The 14,695-nt window shown below is 37.6% G+C and overlaps 1 protein-coding gene across 1 annotated transcript in view; it reads left to right on the top strand.

Moving 5' to 3' along the window:
• LOC128743811 (serine-rich adhesin for platelets-like) overlaps positions 1 to 14,695 on the top strand; it is a 202,740-nt gene that overhangs the window by 151,121 nt on the left and 36,924 nt on the right. The window contains exons 10-11 of the mRNA XM_053840484.1: positions 6,966 to 7,324; positions 8,366 to 10,488. Of these exons, the coding sequence (XP_053696459.1) occupies positions 6,966 to 7,324; positions 8,366 to 10,488 (2,482 nt within the window). The remainder of the gene's footprint in view (positions 1 to 6,965; positions 7,325 to 8,365; positions 10,489 to 14,695) is intronic.

A 14,695-nucleotide genomic window follows, 5' to 3' on the forward strand; every position in this document is an offset into this window, starting at 1 on the left:
AATATTGTCAGTAATGTCTTACCTTTATGCCAATTTTAAAACATGACCAAAACCATTCCAATATGGATGTTAAACTTCAAAAATTTACGAGGGTTGAAAATTCTGAAGTTTGACACCCATATTGTCATGATTTGGAATATTCCCTGAAACGACCCCTTCCGCCGGGGTACCTAGAACCTGCTACAGGGTTGCCATGGCACGCTGTGGACCTGGAAATGCTTCCAGTATCAATGGCTCATAAAACCTTAACTTTTGATGCTCATATTGACAAGGTTTGCGTCATGTCCTAAACTGCTCAGAGCAATAGAAGTTACTAGTGGTGATTTTACGAAAATGGCCGTAACTTGGCTGTATCTCGTCGGATTTTCGTTCTTTTTCGACCAATCGACTGGAAATGAAGTCTAGTTTCGGGATAAAATATGAATATGAATAAATTTCCATGACAAAAAAAGATACAAGGGATGAAAAAAATCAATTTTTGACATATCCCCAGATAACCCGGAATATCTCCGTTGTCCGCTGACTATTGCGAATCTTGAAATATTTTAGAAAAACTAGAAAAATTTCCCCGTTGAATGCAATTGGTTTCATCTAAAAATGTCAAATTTTATGGAAGTTATGGCCGTTTCAATTTCATCAAAATTTTGCCTGTCCCGAACATTTTGTCTAACCCCTGTACCCTGTACATTGCCGCGATTTAAGGGTCACACATTTGAGTTTTATCAAAAAATGGCATTTTTCAGGAGTAAATTCAGAAAAATATTTTTAGAAATAATAAAGTAGGTTATAAAAGGTACTTAACTATTTTTTCACAATCATTGGGATCTGATACATTCAAGGTTATGGTGGCATGTCTGGAGTTATATTTGGCTACAAAAATTTATTAAATTTGGCAAAAACGTCAAAACAAGGTATCGAACAATATCTCAGAGGAACTTACGTATACTGTATAGATGGGAAATTTTATGACGAACAACTTTGCCGAAGAAAGTATGGATGTATATTCAAATCTCGCTGAGGTATTCACGTTTTTCTGAAAGCGGGACCAAACATATTTTCGCAATTTTCAAAGTTTAGTAGTTTCACGTGAAAAAGGTAAATGAGAAAACTTGAAGTATTTATTCTAAACGTTACCTAGGTGTTTGATAGGAAGAAATATCCACCTTCCTCAGAATTTAGCACCATTTAGGCTCAAGAATCAATTTAAAAAAGGGCGTATTTATTTTAATAGGTACTATGTTTGAAAAAGCGTATCTCCCGAAACTAGGGTTGCTCCAAAATGATGCCTAAGTGTGAGTTGTAGAAAATTGATTTTTGAAACCTGAAAAAATAAACACTGAAATCTGTTTTGACCCTTTTTGTACTACCAGTAGATGAATAGAATCAGGAAGGTGTATTCAGACAAATTGAAAGGTAATATTTATTCTAGTTGCTAACAAGGTAATATAGCACGGATAACATATGAAAAGGGCACATTTAAAATAAAAAAAAATAAAAAATATATTAAACTTTTTTTTTAATACCTTAAATACGGCTGCATTTAGAAGCTAATTATTATTTTGAACACGTTTGTCAAGCACATACGAAGTTGCTCTTCAAATTCAAATTACATATATGTATAACGAAAAATATAAGAATAATAATAAGAAATATAATAATACTCTTAGGTTACAAAATATTCATAAAAGTGGTTGTTCTACAAAATCTTTTGATAAATGTTGCACCATTTCAGAAAAAGTCTCAAAATGCATCAATTCATAACTATTTTTCCAAAAAAGAAATCGAGGTTACCATTTCCTGTATATTTTAATTTTACATTTCCTCCTGACTTTAGAACATAGTGAATTTTTTTCAGTATTTATTTTTTCATGTTTAAAACTCAATTTTCAAAAGCTCACGCTTAGGCTTCATTATGGAGCAAACCTAGTTTCAGAAGATACGATTTTTCAAACTCTTTTTAAAAGTGATTCATGCGCCTAAATGGTGCCAAATTCTTTGGAAGGTGCATGTTTCCTCTTATCAAAAACGTATGTGACGTTTAGAGTAAATAGTTCAAGTTTTCTCATTAACCTCTTTCACATGAAACTGCTGAAATTTAAAAATTACAGAAATGTGTTTTGTTCCGCCTTCAGAAAACGGTAAATATGTCAGCGAGATTTAAAGATACGTCCTTACTTTCCTCGGCAAAGTTGTTCGTCATAAAATTTCCCATCTATACAGTATAGCTACGTTGCTCTGAGATACTGTTCGAGACCCTGTTTTGACGTTTATTTAAATGAAATTTCGAAAATTTTAAATTTTTCCCGAATTCAATAAATTTTTGTAACCAAATATGACTTCAGACATGCCACCATAACCTTTTTATGAATGTATCAGTTCCCAATGATTGTGAAAAAAATAGTTAAGTACCTTGTTTCATCTATTATAAGTTGTCTGCAATGTTGTTGAAGTAAGCATTGCTCTATCTTTTGTATTTATGACGCTATAAGGCTGCTACCCCGTTGGTAGCAAAAAGAGCGCTCTTTTTGCTATCAACGGCATTGCAGCCCTACAGCGGCGTAAATACTAAAGATAAAGCTTTACTTTCTTCAGCAATATTATAGATAATTACCAGCTCTACAAATGCCTCATACACCACTTTTTCAAATTCTGCTTCGCTAAGGTGCAGTAATCAAAAGAGCTAAATCGAAGCGAAAAGTGTATGTCAAGCCTGATTATAACATTTCTAAAACTATTTTTTTGAATTTACTTCTGAAAAATGCCATTTTTTCATAAGACTCAAATGTGCGACCCCTAAGTCGCGGCAACCAATGTTGACGTCATATAAAAGTTTTGTTGTGACACCCTAAGCTATCATTTGAGGGTGAGCCTCCGGGTTTTCTGACATAGTGCTATTTTGGGACACTCTTCTGTACATACATATATGCCGGTTTTAGTAAGTTATCAGGGTTCTATTATTCGTACATGTTCATAATAATTTCATAGGATCTCGTCCACGTCTGTTTCGCTATCTGTTGCAGAATTATTTTCGTTCTGGGATTTTTGCAAAATTTTGTATGCTGCTGGTAACAACCGCAATAATTTTTTACTGTTAGTCTTCTTAAAGTTGAAATCAATGGATCCGACGTCATTAACCATATTTTGAAAACATTTTCGTTTGGTAACATTGCTGATATTGATATCATAACTTTCCCGTGGGGTCATCTGTGGATTGTCAAAGTACCAGCACGGGAAAGAGCAATATCAATATCAGCACGTTACCTTGTCACCTGTCATATAAAATCAAGAGCAACATTTCAATAGGGCCCAAGTGCAAAATATAAAAAAACTGGTTTTTTGGTTATATTTAAAGCATTTTTAAGTATCTATAATAATACCAAACATCATAGCGATTTGAAAACTTTATGAATCTTAAAAAGCAAATTTGAAAAAGCCTTATGTGAAAACTGGCAACAAAGTTTTCATTTTGTGCTTCGGCCCTTCTGTATGAAAAAGCCTATACGCAGTTTGTGTTTTGTTTTGCATTCGGCCCTATTTTTGTTGTGAGATTTCAACGCATAGTGGCGAATAATCACTGGCCATCTCCGGTTAAGTACGTTTAGTAAGTAATAAATACACAATTTTTGAATTTCCGCTGGTAATCAATTGTCAACAGTGCAAATTAAATATTTTAGAAACAGCCAGTTCTGCAGTTGCTGCTGCGAAGATGATCCCCGCCGTACGCGAGAGACTCGACGGACGACCGAAAAAAACTACGATGCTACCTGCATAAATAACACGGTCATTCACAGACACGACATGTTTAGAACTTAAGCCTGCGCGGCAACAAAAATTTAAGTTACTTTTCGGCTTACACGAAAAAAGCTATTTCGCTGTATATATATCACCTGTGGAGGAACCGGACAAAGTTCGTTAGTTGCGCGCCCGAGACATTTACTATCGCTGAACTGCCAAGGCGTGATGCACTTGCACGCTGTGGTGAGTTAGAAATGCTAAATGAATGAACTGCTGCTGCTTCACACTACCAATAGCGACTGCCGCACCTCACGGGTAACACATTACGCTTCACAAACCTGTTCAACGGTGGCAGATTTGCCGGTGAAATTAAACCCCAACTTTTCTAGTAGAAATAATAAAGCTGATCGGTGTCCCAGTTACGAATTTTTAACCTTTTCTAGCCATTGCGCTTCAAAACAACGTGATAAAAAAAGGCCAAACGCGAAACGCTGTCTAAAAACCGGCCCAACACCAAAATCATATCACCACTGACAGTAAATAAAAGCCTCATGTCAAAGGCCCCATCAACAATTGATAATCAAATCTGCCTTATGAAAAAGTCGTATTACCGAATGATCTCCGACAACGGCCAAACGCATATTTTTGCAAATTACAAAGTAAATAAATGTTTTTTCTGCTAGTTGTTGCATTACACATTAAACTATTATGTTTTTGCATCATAATGTGATATTCAATTCTAAGCAACACTGTTTATATTAAATAAGGAGTTTAAAAATGATGCTCAAGTTTCAACATCGATTTTCTCGAAACTGTCAGTTTTGACTTCGGCCTATTTGAAATGTTGCTCTTGAAATGGTCTATTGTCAGAGCTGCCTCAAAATGCATTTAATGCCACAGATGTTTGTGCATGCATAAATTTGGGACCCATCAATTATTTCAGTTGCTGTGATTTCTGGCTCTACTAATGTTCCTGAATTTTAAAGTACCGTTCTGATTCAAACTTAGAACAGTCTCAAACTTCGAACACTTCAGAATAAAATGCTCGTTAGTATCGCTAATTTGATAAAATATTATGTTTATTGTACACCACCGTGTTCGTTAGAATGTCCTCTATCCGGTGAGTTATGACATTGAACTGTAGGACTCCTTGTAAGAAATCATCAGGCGCTGGAAAAAAGTGAGAACTCAGATTTTAACTTCGTTCGCATACTCTTAGCGTTTCGTGCAAAATTAGCTGTTTTTTCGTTTGCATTATTTTACCAAGTTTAGAACATTTACCTTCGTACTTCGCGATTATTAGGTAAGTGCAAGATATATACATGTACTGAAGCATAGTTAAAATACAATATTTCATGCATTATTTCAAAGATATTAGGTAAATAAAAAGTGTTCGAAGTTTGAACTACATTTTGAGGTGTGATTCAAACTTCGAACACCCACGAAAAATATCCGGGTTTTCCTTCGGGAAAATGAATTATCTACATTGTAAAGCTGTACAATGTTAACTTGCCTTAGATGTGGTACATAGAGTTTGAAAATATCAGCAATTGACTACAGAAGTACGGATTGAAACTAATTATTGTGTGAAAAATTTAAATCATACTATTAGGTGGATTTAAAAAGACAGTGCCTTGAAAAAGGATAAAATTTCACTTAGGGTATGTTGCTACATCGTCGTAATTGCCTATTCCCGTCCTATCCAACACAAATTATTAAAAATATCCGCATTTTTATGACACACAATGCAAAACTAGTTATTCCCTAATATTTTAGTTAGTTGCCTATCATACGCAATCAATCAAAGTGAGCTGAGATCTATTTAAATGCTTTTTATCATTAAAGAAGTCCTACCAGCCAAATTTCCTACGTTTTTTCGTGCGACGAAGAAGACAATGTCGACTAATCGTTTTAATTTCCGTCATTCATAAATGAAAATAACTCACGCAAGGCATTGTCGTTATTCTACAGCCAGAAAAACTTGCCTGACCTGCAGAAATTTTGTAGAATAACATTTGTCATGCCGTCCTACACAAATACCTGCGCGTTAGCTTCGTAAACATTGTTGTGATTTTTAGTTCGGACGATGAAAAATTTTGTTGGACGGATATTAAAACGGTACGACAAATTTTAGCAATAAAGTCAGTTGCGTAATTTCAATAATATGCTTTAATAGTCGCTTTTCAGTGATTTTAAAGTTCACGGATCGGAAGGTAAGTGTGTTTTAGTCAAATCAGTACAAGAACTTTTTGAGTATTCACTAAATCCATCCAGCAAATGATTAAAATTAGAATGGCTTTCCTTATTACGACGGGAATTAGAAAAAGACCCTATTTAAGTTGAATGACACTAAAAACATGAATACTTTTCAAAGAAATACAAGTGTTCGATGTCTGAGACTGAAATATTCGAGCTTTGAATGTCGATCATGAAAATGTTCGAAGTTTGAATCAAAACCGAACAGCAGTTTTTTAGTGTTTTTAATGTAAATTAGCATTTCATCCTCATTTTTAAAATTTTAACACGAAAATAATTAAATTGTCATGCTATTAAACCATTTATGGAAGTAGAATAAAGATGTTTTCGAACATCCCATATATAACCTTCAAATTTTGCTCGGCTAAGACGGTACTGACAAATGAATCTCAACTGAGTCAAAGTGATCGACCCATCCCTGGGCCAATGTTTCCGCTAAATAGTAGGTGTTTGATAGTAGGTGAGCTGGAACAAAACAAATAGTTTATAGTGAAATATTTGAGTTAAATAGTAAAAGATGCCAACAACGCCAAGTAAATCTGCCGTCTGTCCAAAAGGTCCAAAGCCACAGTTGCAAGATAAAGCAGCCGAGAAACACGCTGCACCGCACCTCCATAGCTCAGCACAGACACCCCAGCTTGGGTAAAGAGGAACGTTATACAAACTTAATAAGCGTTGCTTCAATGACTGTCGCTTACCTAATTTTCCGCTCTTTCCCTATTGCGCATTGTCTCTATTGAGATAGTTTCAACATCTTTGTTTCCTTACATTCTTCTACCGTTCCCTTTGTTTATTGGAAAAACTACCGTTACAAAAAATAGACCAGAATTGTGCCCCAAGTTAGTACCTACAATTACCAAACTGTTGGTGTCTGAGAAGTGGATTCTAATCCGGCAGCAATTTTAAAATATGAATTTTTATGTCTATTGTTATGTTGGCTACAGAAATTATTACTAATGGAACTCAATTTTTAGATTACACACAATTTTCATCCGTTGCCGGTGAAACATGTATAGCTGAAGAGTCTGACGACGAAGAAGAAGAGGAAGAAGAGGAATGGAATTACATCGAAGGCGATAAAAAACCTATGGAACATTCGGAAGATTCTGCAAAAGAGAAAACGGACGATACGAATCAAAACTGTGCACAATTAATAAATGAAGAAGCGTCAGCAGAAGAAATCATTGAACAATCCACGCCAGAAGCAGATTCTACAGTCGACATATTAACTTCTATGAACGAAGAAATTCTCTTGTCTGTGGAAAAACAAAGCGAAACAAAATATAGCGAAAACCAGGAAACTTTGGAAAGCTCACAGGATTTACTAACGCAGGTACTAAAATCAAATAAGGGTGATAAGGGTAATATGGGTCGCCTAAACAAAACGCGACATAAAGCAAATTTTCCAAATTATAATAACTGCCATAAACTTACAATTTGATATGTCTTTGATAAATTAACATTTTGTTGTCTAACGTTATATAATTCGATAGATATTTTTAAAATATTAATCGAAAACTAAGAAAACTCGAGAGAAATTTGAAGATAACTTGAATATTTGTTAAAAGTATAATAAAAATTTAAAACCGTTCGATTTTGACACTTGGCTTTTGATTTTGGCTGCATACATTTTTAAGCCTTCTTGCAAAAATGAACTGAGGCTGTATTTGAATAAATAGATTAAGCTTCAATACGTAAATTGTCGCAGCCCGACATCAACATCGCGATGAATGGCTGTTCCGCTGACCTCGTTTCAGGAAATCGCCGAAAATCCGCTAGATTAGTTGCAATCAACCTTTTACCGATGCCACTCCGATAAGTTAGCTGCAATCAACCTTTTTCTGAAGCAACACTGTTAGGTTAACTGCGATCAACCTTTTTCTGATGCAACACCGCTAATTAGCTGCAAACAACCTTTTTCTTGTGCAACTGCGCTAGGTTAGTTGCAATCAACCGCTTTCCAAATTATAACTTGTCGAGGCCTCTCGCTCGTTAGCTCTCCCGATCTGCTCTATCCAAAGCTCGCAAATTGAATGATTGTTGCTCAAGGCTTTCGTCGCTTTTATAGCTACGCACAACGAGAGCAAACATTGGCAAATAATTGAATACACTAAGGCTTGAATGGTACAAAGATTATTATATAATGTTTATTCATATATTTATTCCACTATAAAAATATGATTACATGTTAACGTAAAAAGAAGCATTTAGAATTAAAACGAAATTATAAACATTGCCGGTTTAACCTGCTAAATTCAAATCAAATGTTAAAACTGAAATGTTACTTCGACTAAAAATAATTTAGGGAATGGGTGGGGAAAATAAAAAATATTACGTTATTCCTTTAAACTAATTGTACATAATGTCGTTGCAGGATTCCGGTGAGCTAATTGATATTGGACCAGTGATAGATCCAGAACTAGTAAAAAAATTCGATCACGAGAAACAAGATTGTAGAGACGAACACCGCAATTCACCTCCAAACTGTGTAGCAGAACCATCATTAGTTAGTTTTGAAGAAACGGAGGTATATGCAACAGAACAAGAGCCTCATACATTAGTGACCGAATTAGAACCAACAGACAACAATAAAATCAAACGACCCGACAATCTAGCAATGGAAATGGCTTCGAAATTAAATCCAGAAGCAAAAGAATTTGTCCCAGTTTGTTCGCCATCTCGATCAGATCCCGCTAGTCCCATTAGTAACGTACCACCTGTACTACAAAACCCATATTTGATGCTTTCAAATGATGAAGTCATTGCACAGAGCCCTAAAAAAGATATTAACGTCATGGATAACATTGATGTTCCCGCAGAGGACGATTTCCAACAAGAGATGAACAATCGACCTCATGAATTTGAAAACACAACTGAATACACTAATGGTAATGATGAAGCGTTTCGCTCGCACTCACCTGCTAGCGATCCTTCTTATCAAGAAATAAATCTCAAAGAGGCAATGCAATGTGACGAAAAGCTTGACGGTGAATATAGCGATGAAAAGCAAGTATTGACCGAAGAAATTGTTTCAGAGATACCAATCGAAAGAAATCTTTTTACTTCGTTCTCGAAAGAATCTGATGCAATGAATACATCCTTTTATGAAGGACGAGATAAACCGATGCTTACGAGTTCAGACGAATTAAACAAGGTACATTTACTACCAGATGATGATCCCTTAGATCAGTGTAATGTGGATGAAACAAAAATCTGTTTGTTGGAAAATGAAGTAAACATGAAAGCACAAAACTTTTCGAGCAACGAAAATAAGGCGAATGAAAGTGAAAAAGTAGATGCTCCAACTATTCTTGCAGTTGCTTCACAGGTCGTTAGTGATGTCACAGCTCTGGTCGATCAAATGCAAATTGATACACTGACTAATAGGCTTGATTCTGATTTACAAACAATTACGTTACTGGATTCTTCAAATGAAGTGCAGCCAACTGATAACTCAGGCAATCTTTCAATAGAAATCAGAGAAGACGATGACGGCGATACATTAGTAAATATTGATAATCAGCGCGACGCAAAGCAGCTTGAACATATTTCAGAAACCATTGTTGATATTGAAACTGTTCTTCCAACACCTGTTGAAATCGATTTGATTTCACCAACATCTAAATCTGAAGAATTTGTTATACTAGAGGTGGAATCGAATAAACAAATTGATACTAAACAGGAGACTATCGATACAAGCTTACCGCTAGTAAGGACGCCTGTATTACCGGAAGTCGAACAACTTGCAGTGCAAGATTATGCTTCTAGTAATATCTTAGAAAATCCAGTTGTGGAAGATATTATCGAATCGGAAACCTGTAAAACATCTTTTACCGAAAAAGTAGATCTGAAAAACACAGTCCTTGGTACCGCAATAGCAGATGAAGTAACCAATTCTTTATCTGTTGGTGATTTACCTGTGTCCGAGATAAACACAGATCCTAATCAATTGAAATTAGCTGTTAATGGAAATTCCAACGAAACAACCGTTCCTGTGAAAACAGCAAAATCGGTATCTACAACAAAAACTATGGTTGCGAAACCTAGTACAAAGGTTCCACCACCGCACAACGCTGATAAAAAAGGAACAACAGTTTCTAGCAAGCCCAATGCGGAACCAAACAAGTTAGTATCTACAGCGAAAAAAACAGTTAGAAAAACAACTGTTGCCACTGCACAGACTACCACTACTAGTGGCACCAAACAACCTCATACTGCGTATAAATCATCGACTGCTGCAGTGACACGCTCTAATATTACAAATAAACCAGTTACTGAGAAGAAGACATCCGGTGTCATGAAAAAGCCTGCTACAGCTACAGTTGCCAATAATGACGATCCAAAATCGACGGTCTCAACTAAGAAAGTCCCAGCTACTACTCTGAAGTCAGTGTCAACGAAAAGCACATCAACAAGTGGTATCATCAATACTAGGCCGTCGAGCACCGCTACTAAAACTGTTGCCCCAACAAAATCGGTGGCATCTACTACAGTAAGGTAAGAAAGCTTTCATTTTTCGGCAGTAATCCTTGAAACTTTTACCTATCATTGGTTTTCCGTTTTGTCAAAGAAGTTGAACGCTGAGGTCTCATTCTTTAATTGTTTTTTTAATGTTTGCTTAACCTGAACTATTGGTGATTCAGGAACCGCTGCATAAGCAGGGATGGTTCGATCACTTTCTCTCAACTTTGCCTTTGCCTCAGCCGAGTAAAAGCAGGGTCTCAAGCAAGTGAGTGAGTGTAACTAAAAGCTTAGTATATCTTCAATAAAGCAAGATGCATGTATAGTAATTCGCATACATTCAGCTCCATTTACCGCTCATTTCATTAAAAACTATTGTTAAACAATAATTTTGTATGGTGAATGACCCTTTGGGTTAAAACCACTCAAAAAAATTAAAAAAAAAATTTTTTGTATGTTTAATGATACGAATTTCCACTATATTCATAAAAGCTCATTTCCAAAATAAATAATCTTTATAGTGAGGAGCGAAAAATGCCATTTTGATCGCGTTTTTATTAAGGCCAAGTCCAAATGACTAAATGAATTATTAGCTGTAGCGAACTTGTTGCTTTGGTTATTTAGAAACTATTCTTCTACATGACACGAAATATGTCAACAGCATTTATATTAGCGTTCTATTCTGCTATAAATGCCAAACCCAAAACAAGGGTCAAGACGCGGGTTTTATTTATTTGGCAACAGTAAAAAATATAAGCGGTAAATGACACCGATATGGGCGGTGAATGGATCATCATATTTCAAGTGAGCGGTAAAAGGGGTCATGAGATTGCATTACTTTTTTTAAAAAAAAGTCACTATTATGAAATATTTAGAAACAAAGTAAATTTTTCTTGTAAGCACAATTGTTTTCTGTATCTTATGACTTAAATTAGGTTTCGATGGACCTCAATTTAGATTTGCTATGAACAAACTAAGCTAGAATCGTTTTTAAATGAGCGGTAGATGGCTCCCAGTTGGCTTCGAAGTATGACGCTGGCCTAATAAGCCAGTCGTCGTAGGTTCGAATCTCGACTGGGAGAGGCTGTTAGAGTCAATAGGATCGTAGCAACTGGCCCTGCAAATGTCCTGCACTCCAACAGCTGGCTGCGAAGTCTGTCGTATATAAACAGAAGGCCAAGTTTCGATAACGGAATGTAGCACCTAGGCTTTGCTTTGCTTTGCTTTGCTTAGATGGTGACCATACGGTAATGTAATCTCAATTACAATTTAATAGCAATTAGCGAATAAATTTAACTGATTTGCAATTAGGCTGATTTTAATTAGAATCATCTACAGTAAGATTTCAAATTTGGCAACAAATGCGTGTCATCTATGTTGCCAAAATCGAGACCCTTTTTTGATATGAAAAAATTGACTAAATGTGTTCGAAATCGACTAAATAGTATTAATTAACGATTGTAGCCATTTTATGTTAAAAAAGTCCACCAAGAGCTATCCATCCGCTGCAAATAAGATTTTAGCAACCTGCGGTAAGGCGTAGTCCTACTTAGTTACTTACTTAGCCTGTTGAACAAAGTTTCTCCATGTAACTCGGTTGAGGGCTACCGCTCTCCAATTCCTCCGACACCGAGTACTCTCCGCCAAATCTCGCTCCACCTGGTCTAACCATCTTGCTCGCTGCGCTCCTGGTCGTCTTGTTCCTCCCGGATTTGAGGCGAGCACCATCTTTGCAGTGTAGTTGTCCGGCATTCTTGCAACATGCCCTGCCCATCGTATCCGTCTAGCTTTAGCCACCGTCTGGATACTGGGTTCGCCATAGAGCAGTGCGAGTTCATAGTTCATCCTCCGCCTCCATACTCCGTTCTCCTGTACGCCGGCGAAGATCGTTCTTAGCACTCGTCGTTCGAAAACTCCGAGCACCCGCAGGTCCTCCTCGAGCATTGTCCATGTTTCATGCCCGTAGAGAACAACCGGTCCAATAAGCATCTTGTACAGGGTGCACTTTGTACGGGGTCTGCTCGACCGCAATTGCTTGTGGAGCCCATAGTAAGCACGACTTCCGCTGATAATATGCCTCCGAATTTCACGGCTGGCATCATTGTTCGCCGTTACCAATGAGCCAAGGTAGACAAATTCATCGACTACCTCAAACTCATCGCCGTCGATCAATATACTGCCCAAGCGGTTTCGTTCGGCCTCGGTTCCGCTGGCCAGCATGTACTTTGTTTTAGATATATTTACCTTTAACCCAATCTTTTCTGCTTTGCGCTTTAGTCTGGTGTACTGTTCAGCCACCGCCACAGATGTTCTGCCGATAATATCCATGTCATCGGCAAAGCAGACGAATTGATTAGATTTGTTGAATATCGTGCCCCGCGTGTTGATATCCGCTCGGTTCATAACACCTTGTAGCGCTATGTTGAACAGCAGGCATGAAAGACCATCACCTTGACGAAGCCCTCTGTGTGATTCGAATGAACTTGACAATACTCCCGAAATCCGAACACAGCACTGTGTACCGTCGTAGGTTTAATCAGTTTGATGAGCTTCCTGGGGAAGCTGTTCTCGTACATGATTTTCCATAGCTCTTTCCGGTCGATGGTATCATATGCGGCTTAGAAGCCAACGAATAAATGATGCGTGGGAACTCTGTATTCACGGCCCTTTTTAGAGGATTTGCCGCATTGTAAATATTTGATCCGTTGTAGACCGACCTTCGACGAAGCCGGCTTGATAAGTTCTCACAAATCTGTTCGCAATTGGTGATAGACGACGGAAAATGATTTGGGACAGCACTTTATAGGCGCCATTGAGAACGGTGATCGCTCGATAGTTCTCACAGTCCAACTTGTCGCCCTTTTTATAGATCGGGCAGATAACCCCATCTTTCCACTCCTCCTGTAGCTGTTCTGTATCCTAAATTCTAGCAATTGGTCGGTGCAGACAAACGACCAGCCAGCGTAGTACTACGGCAATAAATATACTATTGTTCGAAATCTTTTATAAACGCAAATTTTTTTTCATGAACACACTGAAGGCATCATTTTTTCGTCATTTAAAGCATGTATGTGGAAACTGACTGATATTTAAGCATACTTTTGGAAGTGAAATATATTGTGTTGCCAAAAACGGATACTTTTGTTGCCTAAATGGAGGCATGTGAAAATCGAACCATGCCAAATTCGAAATCCCACTGTAGTAACCATTCTTAATTTTGATTTACTCCACTTTGGAAGCTGTTACCAAATATAATTTAAATACCTATGACTAATGTTTGAACAAACCTGATTCGCGTCTAGCTGAATACAGTCCTACCTGCATCTGATCTTTGCGTTTCCGGTATTGAACTGTCACTTATGTCCTATAATGTGAGGAACCACAGCTAAGCTTGCCGCCCCGGTTATTTTGATCGTGGGGCACTGGTGGTCACAAATATAAAAGATAGAGCAAAACTTGATTCAGCAATATTGTAGATAATAAGTAGTTCTATAAATGTCCCGAACACAACTCTTTCAAATTTTGCGGCGAACGCACTCTCTTAGATTACTACTGGACTATGGTAGTTAGGCTGTTTATTCGCCGTGGATCGGCTCTCCAGCGGTTTTGTAGCTCAAGTACAATCTGGGTAGCAGCCGCATTGACCGCACCCCAGACGTCCAAGCTGGAACACATCATTTGGACTAAGTTATCAGGAGTAATGTCCTGTCCGCTCACTGTCATCATGTTGCTTCTCGCGCCCGTGACACGAGGGCATATGAAGAAATCATGCTCTACAGTTTCCTCTACTTCCACGCATTCGGGAGACGCAGGAGACTTCGCATGCCATACCCCACCCGGATAATTCCGGGATGAGATGATGTGACCGATGTGGCCTTTTGTGGAATCAAACCATGCCCACTGCCATGTGGTCATCCAGGCCGATCTTGTGGTACTCCGTATGCCTCTAGTTACATGTTAGTTGAAGCCTTCTACATCCTTACTGATGATGATGCCAATAGGCATAATACCCGCTAAGACGCAGATTACGTCATGTGAAACTGTACGCACTCGCCACTATCAAGCACATGAGACGATAGGTGCTTTGCAGCTTAGCTAGATAGCTTCTGGTACCTAACGCCGATGACCACATCGCCCCGCCATACCTAAGTATGGACTAGACCACATTGGCTAATAGCCTTCGCTTGTTGCCGTATACCGTAGAGCTATTGAACATCATACGAGTCAGTGTTGAAATAGCTGT

Source organism: Sabethes cyaneus, chromosome 3, assembly GCF_943734655.1.
Source record: "Sabethes cyaneus chromosome 3, idSabCyanKW18_F2, whole genome shotgun sequence".
In the NCBI taxonomy this organism is placed as follows: domain Eukaryota; kingdom Metazoa; phylum Arthropoda; class Insecta; order Diptera; family Culicidae; genus Sabethes; species Sabethes cyaneus.